The 15,212-nt window shown below is 41.2% G+C and overlaps 2 protein-coding genes across 2 annotated transcripts; both read left to right on the top strand.

Moving 5' to 3' along the window:
• The first annotated feature begins 2,857 nt into the window (after positions 1–2,857).
• Positions 2,858–5,810, top strand: LOC148716105 (uncharacterized). The gene is made up of 2 exons (XM_088745753.1): positions 2,858–4,082; positions 5,750–5,810. Exon 1 carries the CDS (start codon positions 2,905–2,907, stop codon positions 4,063–4,065), a length of 1,161 nt encoding a protein of 386 aa, XP_088601879.1. The 5' UTR covers positions 2,858–2,904; the 3' UTR covers positions 4,066–4,082; positions 5,750–5,810.
• LOC148716104 (uncharacterized) lies at positions 5,680–6,962 on the top strand. Its single transcript, XM_088745752.1, has one exon. It carries the CDS (start codon positions 5,750–5,752, stop codon positions 6,923–6,925), a length of 1,176 nt encoding a protein of 391 aa, XP_088601878.1. The 5' UTR covers positions 5,680–5,749; the 3' UTR covers positions 6,926–6,962.
• The last annotated feature ends 8,250 nt before the right edge of the window (positions 6,963–15,212 follow it).

The following is a 15,212-nucleotide window of genomic DNA, read 5'->3' as shown; positions in this document are numbered from 1 at the left end:
TGCTGAAGTTGATGCAATATAACTGAGTTTCACAAGTCGCCAGCCATTGATAAACTGGTAATTGATTTGCCACTGATTTTAAAGTACTTCCGGTTACGAACATCCTCGGAGACCCAGGGGCTGTGAGTCGGTTTCAAGTTACGTTTCCAACAAGACTAGTTCCAAACGGTCGCAGTCGTTCTGGCATCTGATTGGTGCCAGAAAATCTTAGTGTTTTTCTGCCCAATCAGAGTGAAGTGTGCTTTAGAGTCCTTTCGTGTGTTTTAACACGGAGATATACATGAAGGTCAGTTGCTCGCCATGTTTGTTTGGGCCGTGCGAAGAAGCTTTGCTCGAGGTGAAAAGTTTCAGCCTCAGCATATAGTGTAAGAGAAATTGATCAGATTGTCCGCGAAAATCTTACCGGAAATTATATTGAATACTTTCGCAGATATCACAAGAGAACGTGTTTAAAAGTTTGCGAGGTGCGTATAAAACAAAATGGTTGCAGGTGTTAATATGTCGCTTTAAACGTTCGACGAGATGTAAGCTTAAATTTTTCTAGATTTTTTGTATAATTTGCTGTGACTGAAACTTTGCCAATCCCATGAGGTTATTTCGTCGCACGGGCCACGCAGGCATATCGAGCAACTGGCGCTTACGCAGCTTTCTGTGCGAGCCAAAATTTAATCTCCTTCGGCTAGTTGTTTAGGTAAGGTTCAGGGTTTCTTTTTGCGATAATGAATAATCCGGGTAAAATTGTTTCAGATCGTTGTCGAGTATGCTCTTCCGTTTTTATCACCTTTAAGAGGAAAAGAGATCTTGATGGCGAGTTCATGAAAATAATTGAAGACGTATTCAATCAAAAGGTTCTACAAGACGATGCTGCTATAGAATTCAAAGATCATGGAAACGTAATTGTATGCTTAAGTCTTTAGCCGTCATCCCAGCCGAAGCATCTCTGAAGAGGATATATCCCCTTACTCCACTAACATCGAGTCATGAAGACGTGCAAACGGCCTCAAAATTCAACAAAAAGAAGGGCTTTCGAATCCCATTTGAAAATTTGCCAATATGGCCCAAGCCACCATCCTTGGTAGTGTCAGATACCAACAAAGAGGCATCGGTAGTAATTTCTCGTGGGCAGAGTACCCAAACAAGAAAATCAAATTGTTGCTGTTTCCCAGTTTCTACTAAATGAACATTTGTCAACTTTAAGGTTAGTCTCCTTCGCAGCCGTTGTTTGGGCTCGTCACGCAACGCTTCCTCCCCCACCAACACGCTGCTTGAACCCGAGCCGCATTCTTTTCCCTTTGTTTAGATTTCATGGTGACTACACGTGATAATGCGCGTTTGGACCAATCACCCATCGCCTTTGGTTTCACGATAAAACCAATCAAATTTCAATGACGTAAGTTTCCCGCGTAAATTCATCAGCGCTTTCTGGAGAAGTTGCCAGTCATCTCAAAAATTTCCCATGGATGTAACTCCGAAGAAATTGGTATAAAGTAGTCCAAGATGCTTCATTTGTTCCTCGATTTCACTCACAAAGGATAAAATTTACATTTTCGGTAAAAATTTATTTGATGTTGCTGAACTAATTCGTTCTTCGCTCACTGTTGACGTGCATCGCTACGCGGAGAACAGCAAATTGTTTGTTTGTAGAGACAAATGCTACCAGCCTTTGATGAAGTTTAAGAAGGCATCGGATAAACTGAAAGAAATGAAGAAAGAAATAGAAGAGGTCTTCAATACAAGAGAAAAACCCAGGGAAAAGAGACTGCTGCAAACGGACGAGGAGAATAATGTCGGTGCACAAGAGCTCTTTGATAGGACTGTGAACACGATAACACCTATATGATTATACATTTCCAAGACTACAGTTTACCATTAAAGTACCGTTTGTTATGACTACGAATATATTTCTCTACATAAATCGCAAGATTTCGAACGCAAAACATGAAGTAAAATTAAGCTTACGTCTATCACATCTGCTTTGGAAATGCCCTCGAGAAAGTGGGAAAACATGCCTATTGTTTACCACTCGACTTAATTGTAAAAGGAAAATATATAAACTTAAATAACATAAGACGAAGCTAAAATGGCACGTTAAGAGAAGTAAGGAATTGGTTCTTGACTTGCCACTGTCTTATAACATGTGCTTCATCGATAGCCACAGCACATAACCTCGCACGGTAATACATCATTTTCTAGCATCTATCGCCAACGATCATTCTTGAGCCACGCTTCTAGTGAGCCGAAAACTAACGAATATTTTCCGTACTCAATACTAGGGCGGTCAATCTCTGCTTGGGAATTAATGTTTGCCACGCTGACTCCAATACTTTGCAGGTAATTGACCTGATTCTCCATATGGCATACGAGCACAGAAATAACAACGATATGCCCAGCAAGATTGTTGATATGATCGCACACGAGTGGAAGAGCCTGATAAATCAAGGATTTTTCAAACCCTGTAGGCAGGTTTACAAATACATCTTCTTTTGCAAAAGAATTTTCTCAATTGCCAGTTTCTGGGGATCATTTAAACAAGGAATTTTGAATTTGGAAGCGGTCGAAACTAAAGCTTCTTCGAGAGTTGCCATTTTCTCTGCTCAATGAGCCGTTGATAGAACACGAGTTTTGATTGGACGACTAGTCTTGGCGGGACTTACTCAGAATTATATGAGCGAAATTGTGATTGGCTAAAACCAGGGAAAGAAATGCGCCTCGAGTTTAAGCAGCCGGTTGGTGGGGGAGGTATGGAGGGGAATACGGGACAAAATTGTTATTCTACCTCGTTATCGTGCTGTAAGATCACATGAGATAGCAAGCGCATGCGCCAACTCAGTGCAAGCTTACGCCTTCCACAGTCCAACTGCGCTTTTAGAACTGAGAGGAAAAACGCCGCATCTTCTGCTGTAAATGGCTGACAATCCATCTTTAACCCCTCCTAAAGAGGTCAGGGGTAAGGAAAAATCCTCTAAGGAGGACCTTAGCACTGATGAAGTGCGTAAATCAGCCGGAAAACCAGCCTCACAAAAAGGCGGGAAAAAGCCTCCAACGGTTCAAGCACCCATGAACTCGGCGAACGAAGGAAGTTCTGGTGTTACCCTAAACGCGGCAGCTCTTGGTTCCGTTATTGCCGAAGCCCTCAAGGGTTCATTTGAAGGCCTAAGGGATTCAATGAACGCGGGTTTCAATGACTTGAACAGTCTGATTGCATCACGTTCAGGCGGCAATGGTGACGAAGACTCGGCCGATGATTGTGATTCGAGTGTGTCTAAGGACGATGTTGAATCACTGGTCGAGGAAGAGCCACCCGCCAAGAAAAAGAGACTAAACGAACAAGGAAAGAACAGCAATCCTCTGATTACTAAGCTGACAAAAACCCTACAGCTCACCGAACATGTCGGTCCCGCTATCGACGGGGAACTTGCATCACTTGTGGATAAGATTATGAGGGAGAAAGGTAACGAAGACAAAATAATGGAGTTAAAGAAACAACACGAAACTCCCGAAAATTGCGCCACCCTGTCGGAGACAAAGGTCAATCAGGGTGTCTGGAACAATTTAGATGAGTCAGCTCGGTCAACTGACTTAAAATTCCAAAAGGTTCAGAAAAGCCTGATTAAAGGAATAATAGTAGTCGTATCAGAAGTGAACAAGTTGATGGGCGACTCAGAAACTCAGAAAGAAGATACTGTTAGTGCCCTAATGGATGGGGTGTTACTCTTGGCAAATGCTAACCAGGAGTTAAACTATCGACGGAGAGAGTTGATGAGACCACAACTCAATACAAATTTTAGACACCTTTGCAGCCCATCAAATCCAGTGACGGCCGAATTGTTTGGAGATGATCTCCCAAAGGCTGTTAAAGACATCTCAGACACAAACAGGCTGAGTTCAAAGCTCACCAAGGACGGCAGCTCTCATCACTCAAAAAGTAGCCAGCAACACCATGGCTGGCGTGGAAAGAAATATGTTCGCCCTCACAGTTCCAACAATAAGCAGTCCAAGAATTTAAACTTCCAGAGACCCCTCCACTTCAGAAGGAAGCAGGAGGGGAAGAAGAAGAACGACTAAGCTCAAACCCTATACAGGTTAGTCTAACAACAAATGAATTTGCTGGTAGGCTGAGGCATTTTCTTTCAACATGGATGAGTATCACAGCAGACCAAGATATATTGGATATGGTTCAGCACTGCCACCTAGAGATTGCAAATCCAACTCAACTAAGGCTAAGGCCTGAAATCCAGTTTGACTCTAAAGAGGAAGGAATAATTACCTCAGAAATTGCTCACCTGCTTGAATTAGGTGTCATTGAGCCTGCTGTACACACTCCAGATGAATACATTTCCACTATATTTGTCAGAAAAAAGAAAAGTGGTCAATACCGCATGATTTTGAATTTAAAGGGGCTTAACAAGCACATAGAGAAACACCATTTCAAAATGGATACTCTGTGGTCTGCTGTGCGACTCATGACTCCAAACTGTTTCATGGCATCAATCGATTTAAAAGATGCCTACTACTTAGTTCCCATTGCTAAGGAACATCGCAAGTATCTGAGATTTTACTGGAAGGGTTTTCTCTACCAATACACATGCATGCCAAATGGACTTTCATCTGCACCAAGGTGTTTTACTAAGTTGATGAAACCAGTGTACTCTACCTTAAGACAGAAAGGTCACCTGAATGTGGGGTACATAGATGATTCGTACCTCCAGGGTAGAGATGCCAATGAATGCCTGCTTAATATCTCTGATACGCAGAGATTACTTTCAAGCTTGGGGTTTGTGATTAATGGGCAAAAATCATCTGTCACACCAGCTCAGCGAATCATATTTTTAGGTTTTGTCCTTGATTCTGTGTCAATGACAATTACCCTCACTGATGACAAAAAAGTGAAAGTAAAAGCTAACTGTACAGCAATGCAACATAAGCATGAAACCACCATCACCGAGCTAGCCCAATTAGTTGGGACACTTGTCTCCAGCTTACCTGGGGTACAGTTTGGGAAACTTCATTATAGGAAACTAGAGATAGAAAAGAACTTGGCTCTAAGAGAACATAAGGGTAACTTTGAGGCTCTCATATCCCTGTCCCCAAGTGCAAAAGATGATCTTGCTTGGTGGATTGAAAATGTAGATATGGCCTTAAATCCAATATCACATGGAAATCCTGTCATTGAGATTAAAACTGATGCCTCAAAAAAGGGTTGGGGTGCATACCTTGATGGTGATACAACCCAAGGCTTGTGGTCTGCAACAGAAAGCCAATTGCACACCAATGAGTTAGAATTGAAGGCAATTCACTTTGCCTTGCAAGCTTTTGGTAAAAGGCTAAATAATAAGCATGTCAAAATACTTTGTGACAACTCAACAGCTGTAACGTATATTAATGCTATGGGTGGAACAAAATCTCCAAGTTGCAATCAAGTGACATATGACATATGGGATTGGTGTGTAAATAACAACACCTGGTTAACAGCAACTCACATTGCTGGAGTAGAAAACACTGAGGCTGACAAAGAGTCCCGCTTATTTAATGACCGCACTGAATGGGCCTTAAAAAGGGAGATCTTTACTCAAATAACTACCCATTGGGGCATCCCAGAAATTGATCTATTCGCAAGTAGACTTAATACACAGCTCCCCAGGTTTGTCTCTTGGAAACCTGACCCAGCCTCTTGTTTTGTGGATGCATTTACTATTAGCTGGGATTCCTTGTATTTTTATGCTTTTCCACCTTTTTGTCAAATTCACAGATGTTTACAAAAAATTTTGGAGGATCAAGTACCACAGGGAATCATGATCTTACCATTTTGGCCCACGCAAGTTTGATGGCCACAACTTCTGAGAATGATAATTGCAATTCCCTTTGTGTTGCCAAAGCACCAGGACCTACTTTCACTGTCACATTCTCCCCAGAAGTTTCACCCCTTGAGAAAGAAGTTGACTATGCTGGCATGTCTCCTGTCTGGCAGTCCATCCAGGATCAGGGTATTTCACAAGCAGCTGCAAAGCTCATCATGGCTTCATGGCGAAATGGAACAAAGAAACAATACAGTACCTACATCAAGAAATGGCAAAACTTTTCTGTTCAGAGGCAAATCGATCACACTCAACCATCTGTAGTGCCTGTGCTTGATTTTCTCACTGTGCTATATAAACAAGGCCTTACATACAATGCCATCAACACTGCCAGAAGTGCTTTGTCTAGCTATGTTACTTTAGAGGATGGGACATGTGTAGGAAAACACCCATTAGTGTCCAGGCTGATGAAAGGCATTTTTCAAGAAAAACCTCCAAGACCAAAATACACAGAAATTTGGGATGTGTCAATTGTCCTGGAATATCTCCAGTCTCTATCCCCTGTGGACACATTGTCATTAAAGGAACTGACACTGAAACTCGTTGTGTTAATTTTATTAGTTTCTAGTCAAAGAGGTCAGACAGTACATATGTTGAATATTGACCGCATGTCTTTTTCAAATAATTGCTACACCTTCCAGCTTGTGGGACACCTGAAGCAAAATAGACCAGGAGTTAACAACCCACTTGTTAAACTTACAGCTTTTGAAGATAAAACGCTATGTGTTGTATCTACGTTAAAAGAGTACTTAACAAGAACACAAAACTTAAGAGGCTCAGAGGGCCAATTGTTTGTTAGTTATCAAAAACCTTTCAGGAAAGTTAGTAGAGATACTATAAGCCGGTGGGTGAAGACTGTTCTCACTGACTCTGGAATTGACACTTCCAGATTTAAATCACACAGCACAAGGGCTGCCAGTACATCTGCAGCCAACAATGCCTCAGTAAGTCTTGATGACATTCTGCAAACAGCTGGGTGGTGCTCTGAGTCAACGTTTGCCAAGTATTACAAAAAACCTATTGTTAAAGAGAACATGTTTGCTGACAGGGTACTCAGCACTGTGAAGTAACACACATGTGTAAAATAAAAGTTTTGCCATGACAATGCTTAATGTTCGTGTTGCTTCAAAATCTCATGTGATCTTACAGCACGATAACGAGGTAGAATAGTAAAATTAAACGAGACTTACCTGTAAGTTGAAGTTTGATTGAGATTCTACCGAGTTATAAAGTGCTGGGAGATTACATGCCCTCCCACCCACCCTAATGTAGTGTGGTGCCTTGAATCACTCACATTAAGTTTTTTAAAGACTGAGTTGGCGCATGCGCTTGCTATCTCATGTAATCTCCCAGCACTTTATAACTCGGTAGAATCTCAATCAAACTTCAACTTACAGGTAAGTCTCGTTTAATTTTACTATTAGATCGTGTGCATGGTATCGTACTGCATTATATCGTACTGCATTATATCGTACTGCATGCTTATGTAGCCGGAGGTACTATATCGTACCCGGTATGTTGTCTTATCGTAAAGGCGATGCCATTATGTCGTACCACATGCTGCTATATCGTGCCCGATAATGCTACATCGTATCCAGTGTGTTGTTGTATCGTAACAGAGATACCGTCCCATCGTACCTGATAATGCTATATCGTAGTCGATAATGCTATATCGTACCTGGTGTATTGTTACGTCGTAGCAGTGATGCCGTTTCATCGTACCATATCCTGCTATGTCGTACCCGATAATACTATATCGTAACCGGTGATGCTTTATCGTACGTCTGACTGGTCAGCCGCTTACGGTGAAATTGGCGCGAAACTGACATCACGTGTTCTAGAACGCGATCGTTCTCGATTTTTACCTCTCTTGAAACGCGGTATTGGACAAGTAGAGATTTTTAGCATAGGTGTGTGTTTCTTTCCTCTAATCTACGGATATGTCAGTTCAAGATCTCATAGCAAGAGCCACATCTATTTTAAGAAACGCATTGACAGAGCTAGAGGGCACTTTCAGTTCAAATAGGACCAATAATAACTTTGGTGACCTGCATGGTTCAAGTGTCGGCACATATGCCATTCGCGATCGCGAACGTGCCTCAGCCTTCCATATCATTACCTTTTTCACCATTTACAAGAATAAGTCTTTCACAGAAAAAGTACGATAAGTCACTCCACGAGCCTAAAATAACAACCGCTGACCTTTTAATCCCAGTGGTCACGTGACGTCACTTCAAGTGTAAGGCGCTGACTAGTTAGACGTACGATAAAGCATCACCGGATACGATATAGCATTATCGGGCACGACATAGCAGCATATGGTACGATAAAACGGCATCATTGCTTTGACGTAACAATACACCAGTTACGATATAGCGTTATCGACTACGATATAGCATTATCAGGTACGATGAGACAGCATCTCTGCTACGATACAACAACACACCGGATACGATGTAGCATTATCGGGCACGATATAGCAGCATGTGGTACGACATAATGGCATCGTCATTACGATAAGACAACATACCGGGTACGATATAGTACCTCCGGCTACATAACCATGCAGTACGATATAATGCCTCACCGCACACGATCTAATAACAATTTTGTCCAGTATTCCCCTCCATAGGAGAGAGCGTTGCGTGACGAGCCCAAATAACGGCTGAGAAGGAGACTAACTTAAAGTATGCACAGATGCAATTACCCTGGTCCCAGAGGTTCTCTTCTCTCTAAAAATAATAAGATGAATCTCTTCTCCCTAAAAAAATCGGCGCCAAGCGCCGACAACGAGCTGCAAAGCAGCGAGCAGTAGAGAGAACCTCTGGTGGAGACCGTTGAGAACCTCACTTTGCTGCATTCAGCTGTTTTGACAGCTGATCAAATCTATCACTTTTCAACAGCCAATAGGAAACGTCAGAATCAAGCAAAAAAACTTAGGGTCGGAGGGTTTCGTGAATGTGTTGTTAGATATGAAACTACTCTGGAGGGGATGGGAGCGCCAATGTTTTGAAATTACTATCTGTCAAAATACTGCTACACCGGTGCGACAGTTCTCCCGTGTATCGACAAAGAAATTAACTTTGACCTTTACATTTCCACGGTGTATTTATGATTAGGGACTTCAAGAAACCACGACGGCGACGCCAAGGAAGAGTTCGATTAAAAAATGAATTAGTTAGAATTTCAAAACCGGCTGCAGGAGCTTACTGTCTCATATAGCGCGACAGCTCAACTTCCGCATGATGTATAAAGCAGCCGTTGAGTTCCAAATGGAAATTAAGATAATTTGCCGTCGCGGTTTCGGTTCGCAGACGACGCAAATTTTGGCGATTTCACGTTGTTGTTTTGCATAGGACGGCTATGAAATGTACAAAGTGTCAAAACGCACGTGCCGAGCTACTGTTCTGCCAATTAGATCTCTTTTTTTCCACGTCCTCGTTGCCGTCGCCGTCGTGGTTTCTTAAGGTCCCTAATAGCACTAATTGCACTCCTGTCAAGCGCTTCAGCAATCGACCAAACGACTTTTGCAGAGTCTATAGAGAAAACATAAAGATTACTGGCCGTTTACGGTATCATATTTTCTCCGACAAGAATAAAGAATTTCTCGACATCTTTCGGACTGTGGTTGCTTCAGACGTTCAAGACACGAAGAATTTATCTCAGGTTTTATGTCAGAAATGCTCTAGAACTGTTTTGAAATATTACAAACTCCTAGAACAACTCCAAGAACTTGAAAGACTTCGACTAGACTATAAGGAATCTGTATGGGAAAGCATTGACATACAGCGCGAGAAGAGGTGCGCCAAAGACTCCCCGGTTGATAATCTTGACATAAAGAATGCAAGGAAAAAAGCGTGTATCTTTCCCGCAGCTCCAAGGAGCAAAAGAAAACTTTGTGTGCAAAATAACAATGATAAAGAAGATCCTTTTTCAGCTTTGGATGTTGATTATTTCTGCGACTCGAGGAATCGAAAACGTAGTCATGCACGAACAGAGGTGAGTACATTCGAAGTAAACTCAATGATTTCTGTCATATTGTCGACACTCTTATAACTGGTTTTACCCTGGTCCCAGAGGTTCTCTTCTCTCTAAGTTGAGTTGAGTTTTTAATCGGAAAAATTACAGCTGAGATTCGTCGATTTCACCTCCGGTTAGACTTGTGGCTGTGATTCCACGGTAATGCAGTTCTCTTATATGCGAATCAATGAGTGACTTCAATGGGCAAATTACCAATACGATCGCATTGCGAGGATAGTCCTATCCTCTGAGAGAAAGGTCATGGCAAAAGTCAGCGAGCAACTGGAAAATGATGAACTTGCCGTGACCAGTTGGCAAGATGGCGAACACATCTTCACGATTAGGCAAAGCAAACAAAGCGTCGTTTTGTTCATTTGTGAGTTGATCTATCTCTGGAAAACGATTCTCCAGAATCAAAGGAGCTATTGTGTCAAAATAACTTTCCGATAACACCATGTTCTAATGATAAATATACTGAAATTTGTCTTCTTTTAAGGCGTGTTTATAAGTCTCGTAGAGCAATGCGATCTTGAGGTGTGATACTTGCCACACTCCCGTGTGTATAGTATTGGCAATGCAAAAACTACCAACTGTCCGGTCCCTCGGTACGATATCGGAATACTACACCCTCCCCCACATATTTTTTCACTGGCCAATCACAGGTATCGAAAACTAATAGCCAATCAGATCGCGACGATCATCAGCTGAATGCACCAAAGTGAGGTTCTCAACGGTCTCCACCAGACTCTCGCTGTCGGCGCTTGGCGCCGATTTTTTTGGGGGAGAAGAGATTTATCCTATTTTTTTAGAGAGAAGAGAACCTCTGGGACCAGGGTAAGATGCAATACAACCTATGTTGAAAAAAGAGAAAAGCTAAGCGTGGAAACTCTTGTTTATTAGATGTGGGTAGATGACCCTGTACTAAGCTGACATTTACGTTAAAGCATATCCGCCCTTTCCATCCAATATTTCTTGGTCTTTGGTTTTGTTTTCCTCAGTGAAAGCTTCATCGATTCCTAATGATCTAAGGTACTTAACTTGGTCTTCAACAATCGACAAAAGAGGTGAAATGACAATGACCAAGACACTAGAAGAGTTTCCGTGGCCTTTCGAGCTCAAGAATTTGAACACTCTAGGAAGCATGCGTAGTTGAAAGATTAAGCTCTTTCCAAACCCCATCGGTAACTGTCCGAGATCAGCTCTCCTTCCCACGATGTTCTCGATAATAATTTTTTGTTCAGATTTTCATTCGCTAACCGAAAACACAGCTAACATTTCTCTAAGCGCTTGCCGGAGGTCGTCCACGACCTTAACGTCCTCTGCAACCTTGGCCATATTCTTAAAGAAATAAATTGGATATATCAACAAAGTTGAAATGGTAAATTGGCCACCGTAACGATTACAAAAGCTGACGTTTCGAGCGTTAGCCCTTCGTCCGAGCGACTAGAGGAATTGTGGGTTGTGTGTGCTTTCAAAGGCAGAAAATGGAGCAACGTTATTGGTGGGAACATGGCAACGAGAAAAACACGAATAAATTAGTGGAATGAAAAGCGTTCGTTGATCCCTGTGGGATTTAGACTGCCGGTTTGAAAGATGAGCTTTTGTTCAAGGGTTTTACGGCTTTCCGTGCTACTTAAGTGTAAGGAAAGAGCGCAGATTGCCATATGTTGTTTAGAATGATTAGGTAAATTAAAGTGTCTAGCGACTGGTTTCGATGTGTCCTTGTCATTCCTTTCCACGTCTCGAAGGTGTTCTCGGAAGCGGTCACCTAGTCTTCTGCCTGTTTCGCCGATGTATATCTTTTTGCAATAAGTGCAAGTTATAAAATAGATTAAGTTGGCGGAGGTGCACGTGAAGTGATCGGTGATCTTAATGGATCGTTTAGGTCCCGATATTTTATCAGTGTTGTGAATGAAAGGACACGTTTTGCATCGTGCACGAGTGCATTTAAAAGTGTCTGGTGGGTCATTAGTCTGAAAAGAACTTCTGACCAAAAAATTGCCTTTGTTTTTGTCGCGTTTGAATGAAATGAGCGGAGGCTGCGAAAAGATAGTGCTTGTCTCTAGATCGTTTTGAAGTAATTTAAAGTTTTTAAGAATGATGGATTTAACTGAGTGGTTGTGAGGGTGAAACGTGAGAGTGAATGAAATGCGGTCGGAATCTTCCTTATGCGACGTTTGTAGTGCTGAATGTCGATCAATAAGTTGGGCGCGGTGGTAACCCGCTAGAACGACAGATACAGGGTAACCACGTTTATCGAAAAACTGGCACATTGACTCTGATTTGGGGTGGAAATCAGAGTCATCCCTACATAAACGACGAAGTCTTAGAAACTGAGAAAAAGGAATGGAATTCTTTACGTGAGATGGATACAAAGACGAATATAACAAGCAATTATGCGAGTCTGTAGGTTTGTAATACACACTAGTGCATAAACCGTTGCCTTCGATTGAAACTTTGGTTTCCTAAAAGGTTAAAGAATTGTGAGAATCTTCCGAGGTATATTTCAGAGCTGGGTGAAAAGAATTGACTGCGGTTGTGAATTGAGTGAGCTTCTCTTTGGTAGAGGAGGTAGCGCCGATACAGTCGTCGATGTAGCGACCGTAGAGTTCAGGTTTGGACCCGTTGTATTGGCTGAAAAATTGATGTTCGACAAAACCTACAAAAAGATTGGCATAGCTAGGTCCCATTTTGGTGCCCATGGCTACACCATTAGTTTGTTTGAAGAAGTTGTTTCCGAATGAAAAACAATTGAGTGTGAGCACTAGTTCGGCTACGCGTAGCAGTGTTTCAGATTTAGGTTCCTTAACAGTACGTTGATCAAAAAAATGTTTAAGGGCCAGAAGGCCTTCACCATTAGGAATGACAGTGTAAAGAGACGTAATATCCTTTCTCGTTGCCATGTTCCCACCAATAACGTTGCTCCATTTTCTACCTTTAAAAGCACACACAACCCACAATTCCTCTATTCGCTATGAAGAAGGGCTAACCCTCGAAACGTCAGCTATTGTAACCGTTACGGTGGCCAATTTACCATTTCAACTTTGTTGATATATCCAAATTGTTTCCTAATCTAGTTTCATATGGCAAAAGTCTTCAATTAAAAGAGCCAATCTCGTCGCTGTTTGCCAATACATCAGTTTTCTTTACAGCGGACTAAAGCTCGCTAAAAGAGGACGGATGTTTTTCTAAACGAATGTGATGTATGACATTTACAAGCTAACATTTACATGACGACCATTCGAGACGGGAAATAACAGTGACATAAGTAAAATTAACGTCAACCAAGGCCTGGACCAGAATCCTCCTTCTCTGTTCCATTGTTTTCTCTTGAAATCTCTCATGCATGCAAGTCCAATAAAAGGACTTTTTAAAGGCTGTAAAAGGAACATTTCAAATCCAGCCTCAAGCGTCAACCCTACCTTCCAATACTGTTGTTTGGGTCGCGAATAGCGTTTAGCTCGAGGTCATGAACAACGGCGTTCAGTGATGTCACGTGACACGACCCACACATTTTCACTACTGTTAAGTAAAATTTGTAAACAACGTGATTAGTATAATTTTACTGTTTATCATACAGGAAACAGATTATAGATTTTAGCCCTCTCTCCCGCGGAAACTGAATGGCCCACGGTTTACTTTCATTGATGAAAAATCTCATAATGTAAAATTTGAAATATTAACGTCATTAGTTGTCAGCGATGTCCGGTGACAACAGCCTTTTACGACCCTGAAGACTTTTCTTCAAAGCTAGATTTTGCATCAATGCTATTTGAGAAATGTTTTTAATAATTCTGAAATTCTTGAAAAAAAATTATCAAATTGACAAATTTGGAAAGCTTTTACATCTGAAATTGTTGAAGCTGCGAACGTCGGATACGAATTACAAGTTTTTGAATTTTACGTTAGATTGTAATCAATCAATATCTAGGAATTGAAAAGCACTTAAAAGTTTTTTTCTTTAAGAGAACGTAAAGACATCCTTTTTAACTAAGCCATGATCAACCGCTGGATCTCTACGAAAAATTATTCGATTTGCGTGTGTTACATGCGAAACACAAATCCTCTGAAGATCTATATATATATATATGTGTGTGTGTGTGTGTTTGTGTGTATGTATGCTTTTATTCATTTTTTTTTTTTTCAATGAGTTTTAAGGTAACGCACACTTTTTCGAACTTTTCACGCACGTATTTTTAGTTCCTAAAATTGAGCGAATCATTTTGGTGATGTTGAGGGAAGATCTTGTCATTGGTACTTTAGCAGTTTTACAAATGTTTAATTTGTTTCATGTTATTTTTGGTTCACCCTGAGAGTCTATTTAATAAACTTGACACCGAGTGAGGTTTACCTCTTTTTTACTTCTAAAATAAGATAAATACAGGCGAGGCAGGAAATATATTACTGCTGATCTTACAATTCTTAATGGCGAGTCATTCCTAATGCTATTTTTCATTGTCAGGAACTCATGTGAAATTCGTTTTTAAAACATGGTGAAACTGCGCCGCCGGTAATGTATATCCGGTAATTTGCGAAAAGTTAGCTTATTGATAAAAATACCTTCCTTCCTTGTCAGCATTTTTCGGTGTATTTCAAAATATTTCCAAATGTTTAAGTATCCGAAAGCGAAAGTACCTCTCGAATTCGGCTGTTATTAAAAAGAAACATCATTCCTAATATACGCGGTAGGTGTATGGTTAGTTATGAGGGGGGTGGAGTAGGGGCTAACAAATAATTTGATCATTAAAAGGTACCTGAATAGGGGGGAGGTCACTTCAGACACAAAAATCAAAAGAATTGGGTCATATTCAAGTTTTTGATCGCCTTTCTCTTTCCTGGGAGGGGGGGATATTATTGTTGTCAGGCCAAACGGAACTGAGATTTTAACTCTGATAAACTCCTGGCGGTCAGAGGGGAGAGTCAATAGACCCTTCCACGGTTTTTACGGCCATATTGTTTGGGGTCAAACAAAACCTCGTTGCGTAGCAACGAGCAATATATTCTTATGTAATTATTCGACGCGCGTCGGTAACTTCGCTCAATATCGTAACTTTATAAAGGGAAAATCGCTTATTTTCGTCTCCAAATCTAGTGGGAACAAAGATAAGGCGTTACTGAAAGTAAGTGCCGAATTTTTGGCGAAGTACCTTTTTATCAATGCGTTTTATGGGCAGATTGATATTTTGTTTGAAGGTGACCTCTTGGCCGCCATGATGCGAGAATGGCATTTTTAAAAGCACTTCTTTCGGTTGAGAAATAAGAATATGTTTTTTAAGCCATCGATATTGTGTAGTTTTAAATTTTAGGATTTATGGTGGGAGTAAGTACTCAAGTAAG

Source organism: Stylophora pistillata, chromosome 14 (assembly GCF_964205215.1).
Source record: "Stylophora pistillata chromosome 14, jaStyPist1.2, whole genome shotgun sequence".
Classification (NCBI taxonomy): Eukaryota; Metazoa; Cnidaria; class Anthozoa; order Scleractinia; family Pocilloporidae; genus Stylophora; species Stylophora pistillata.
Note: the sequence above shows the minus strand (reverse complement) of the source record. Positions and strands in the feature narration are given on the sequence as shown.

What these genes read in the sequence shown, in the direction of transcription:
- LOC148716105 (XM_088745753.1), top strand. Translation starts at nt 2,905, where the DNA reads ATGGCTGACAATCCATCTTTAACCCCTCCTAAAGAGGTCAGGGGTAAG.
- LOC148716104 (XM_088745752.1), top strand. Translation starts at nt 5,750, where the DNA reads ATGTTTACAAAAAATTTTGGAGGATCAAGTACCACAGGGAATCATGAT.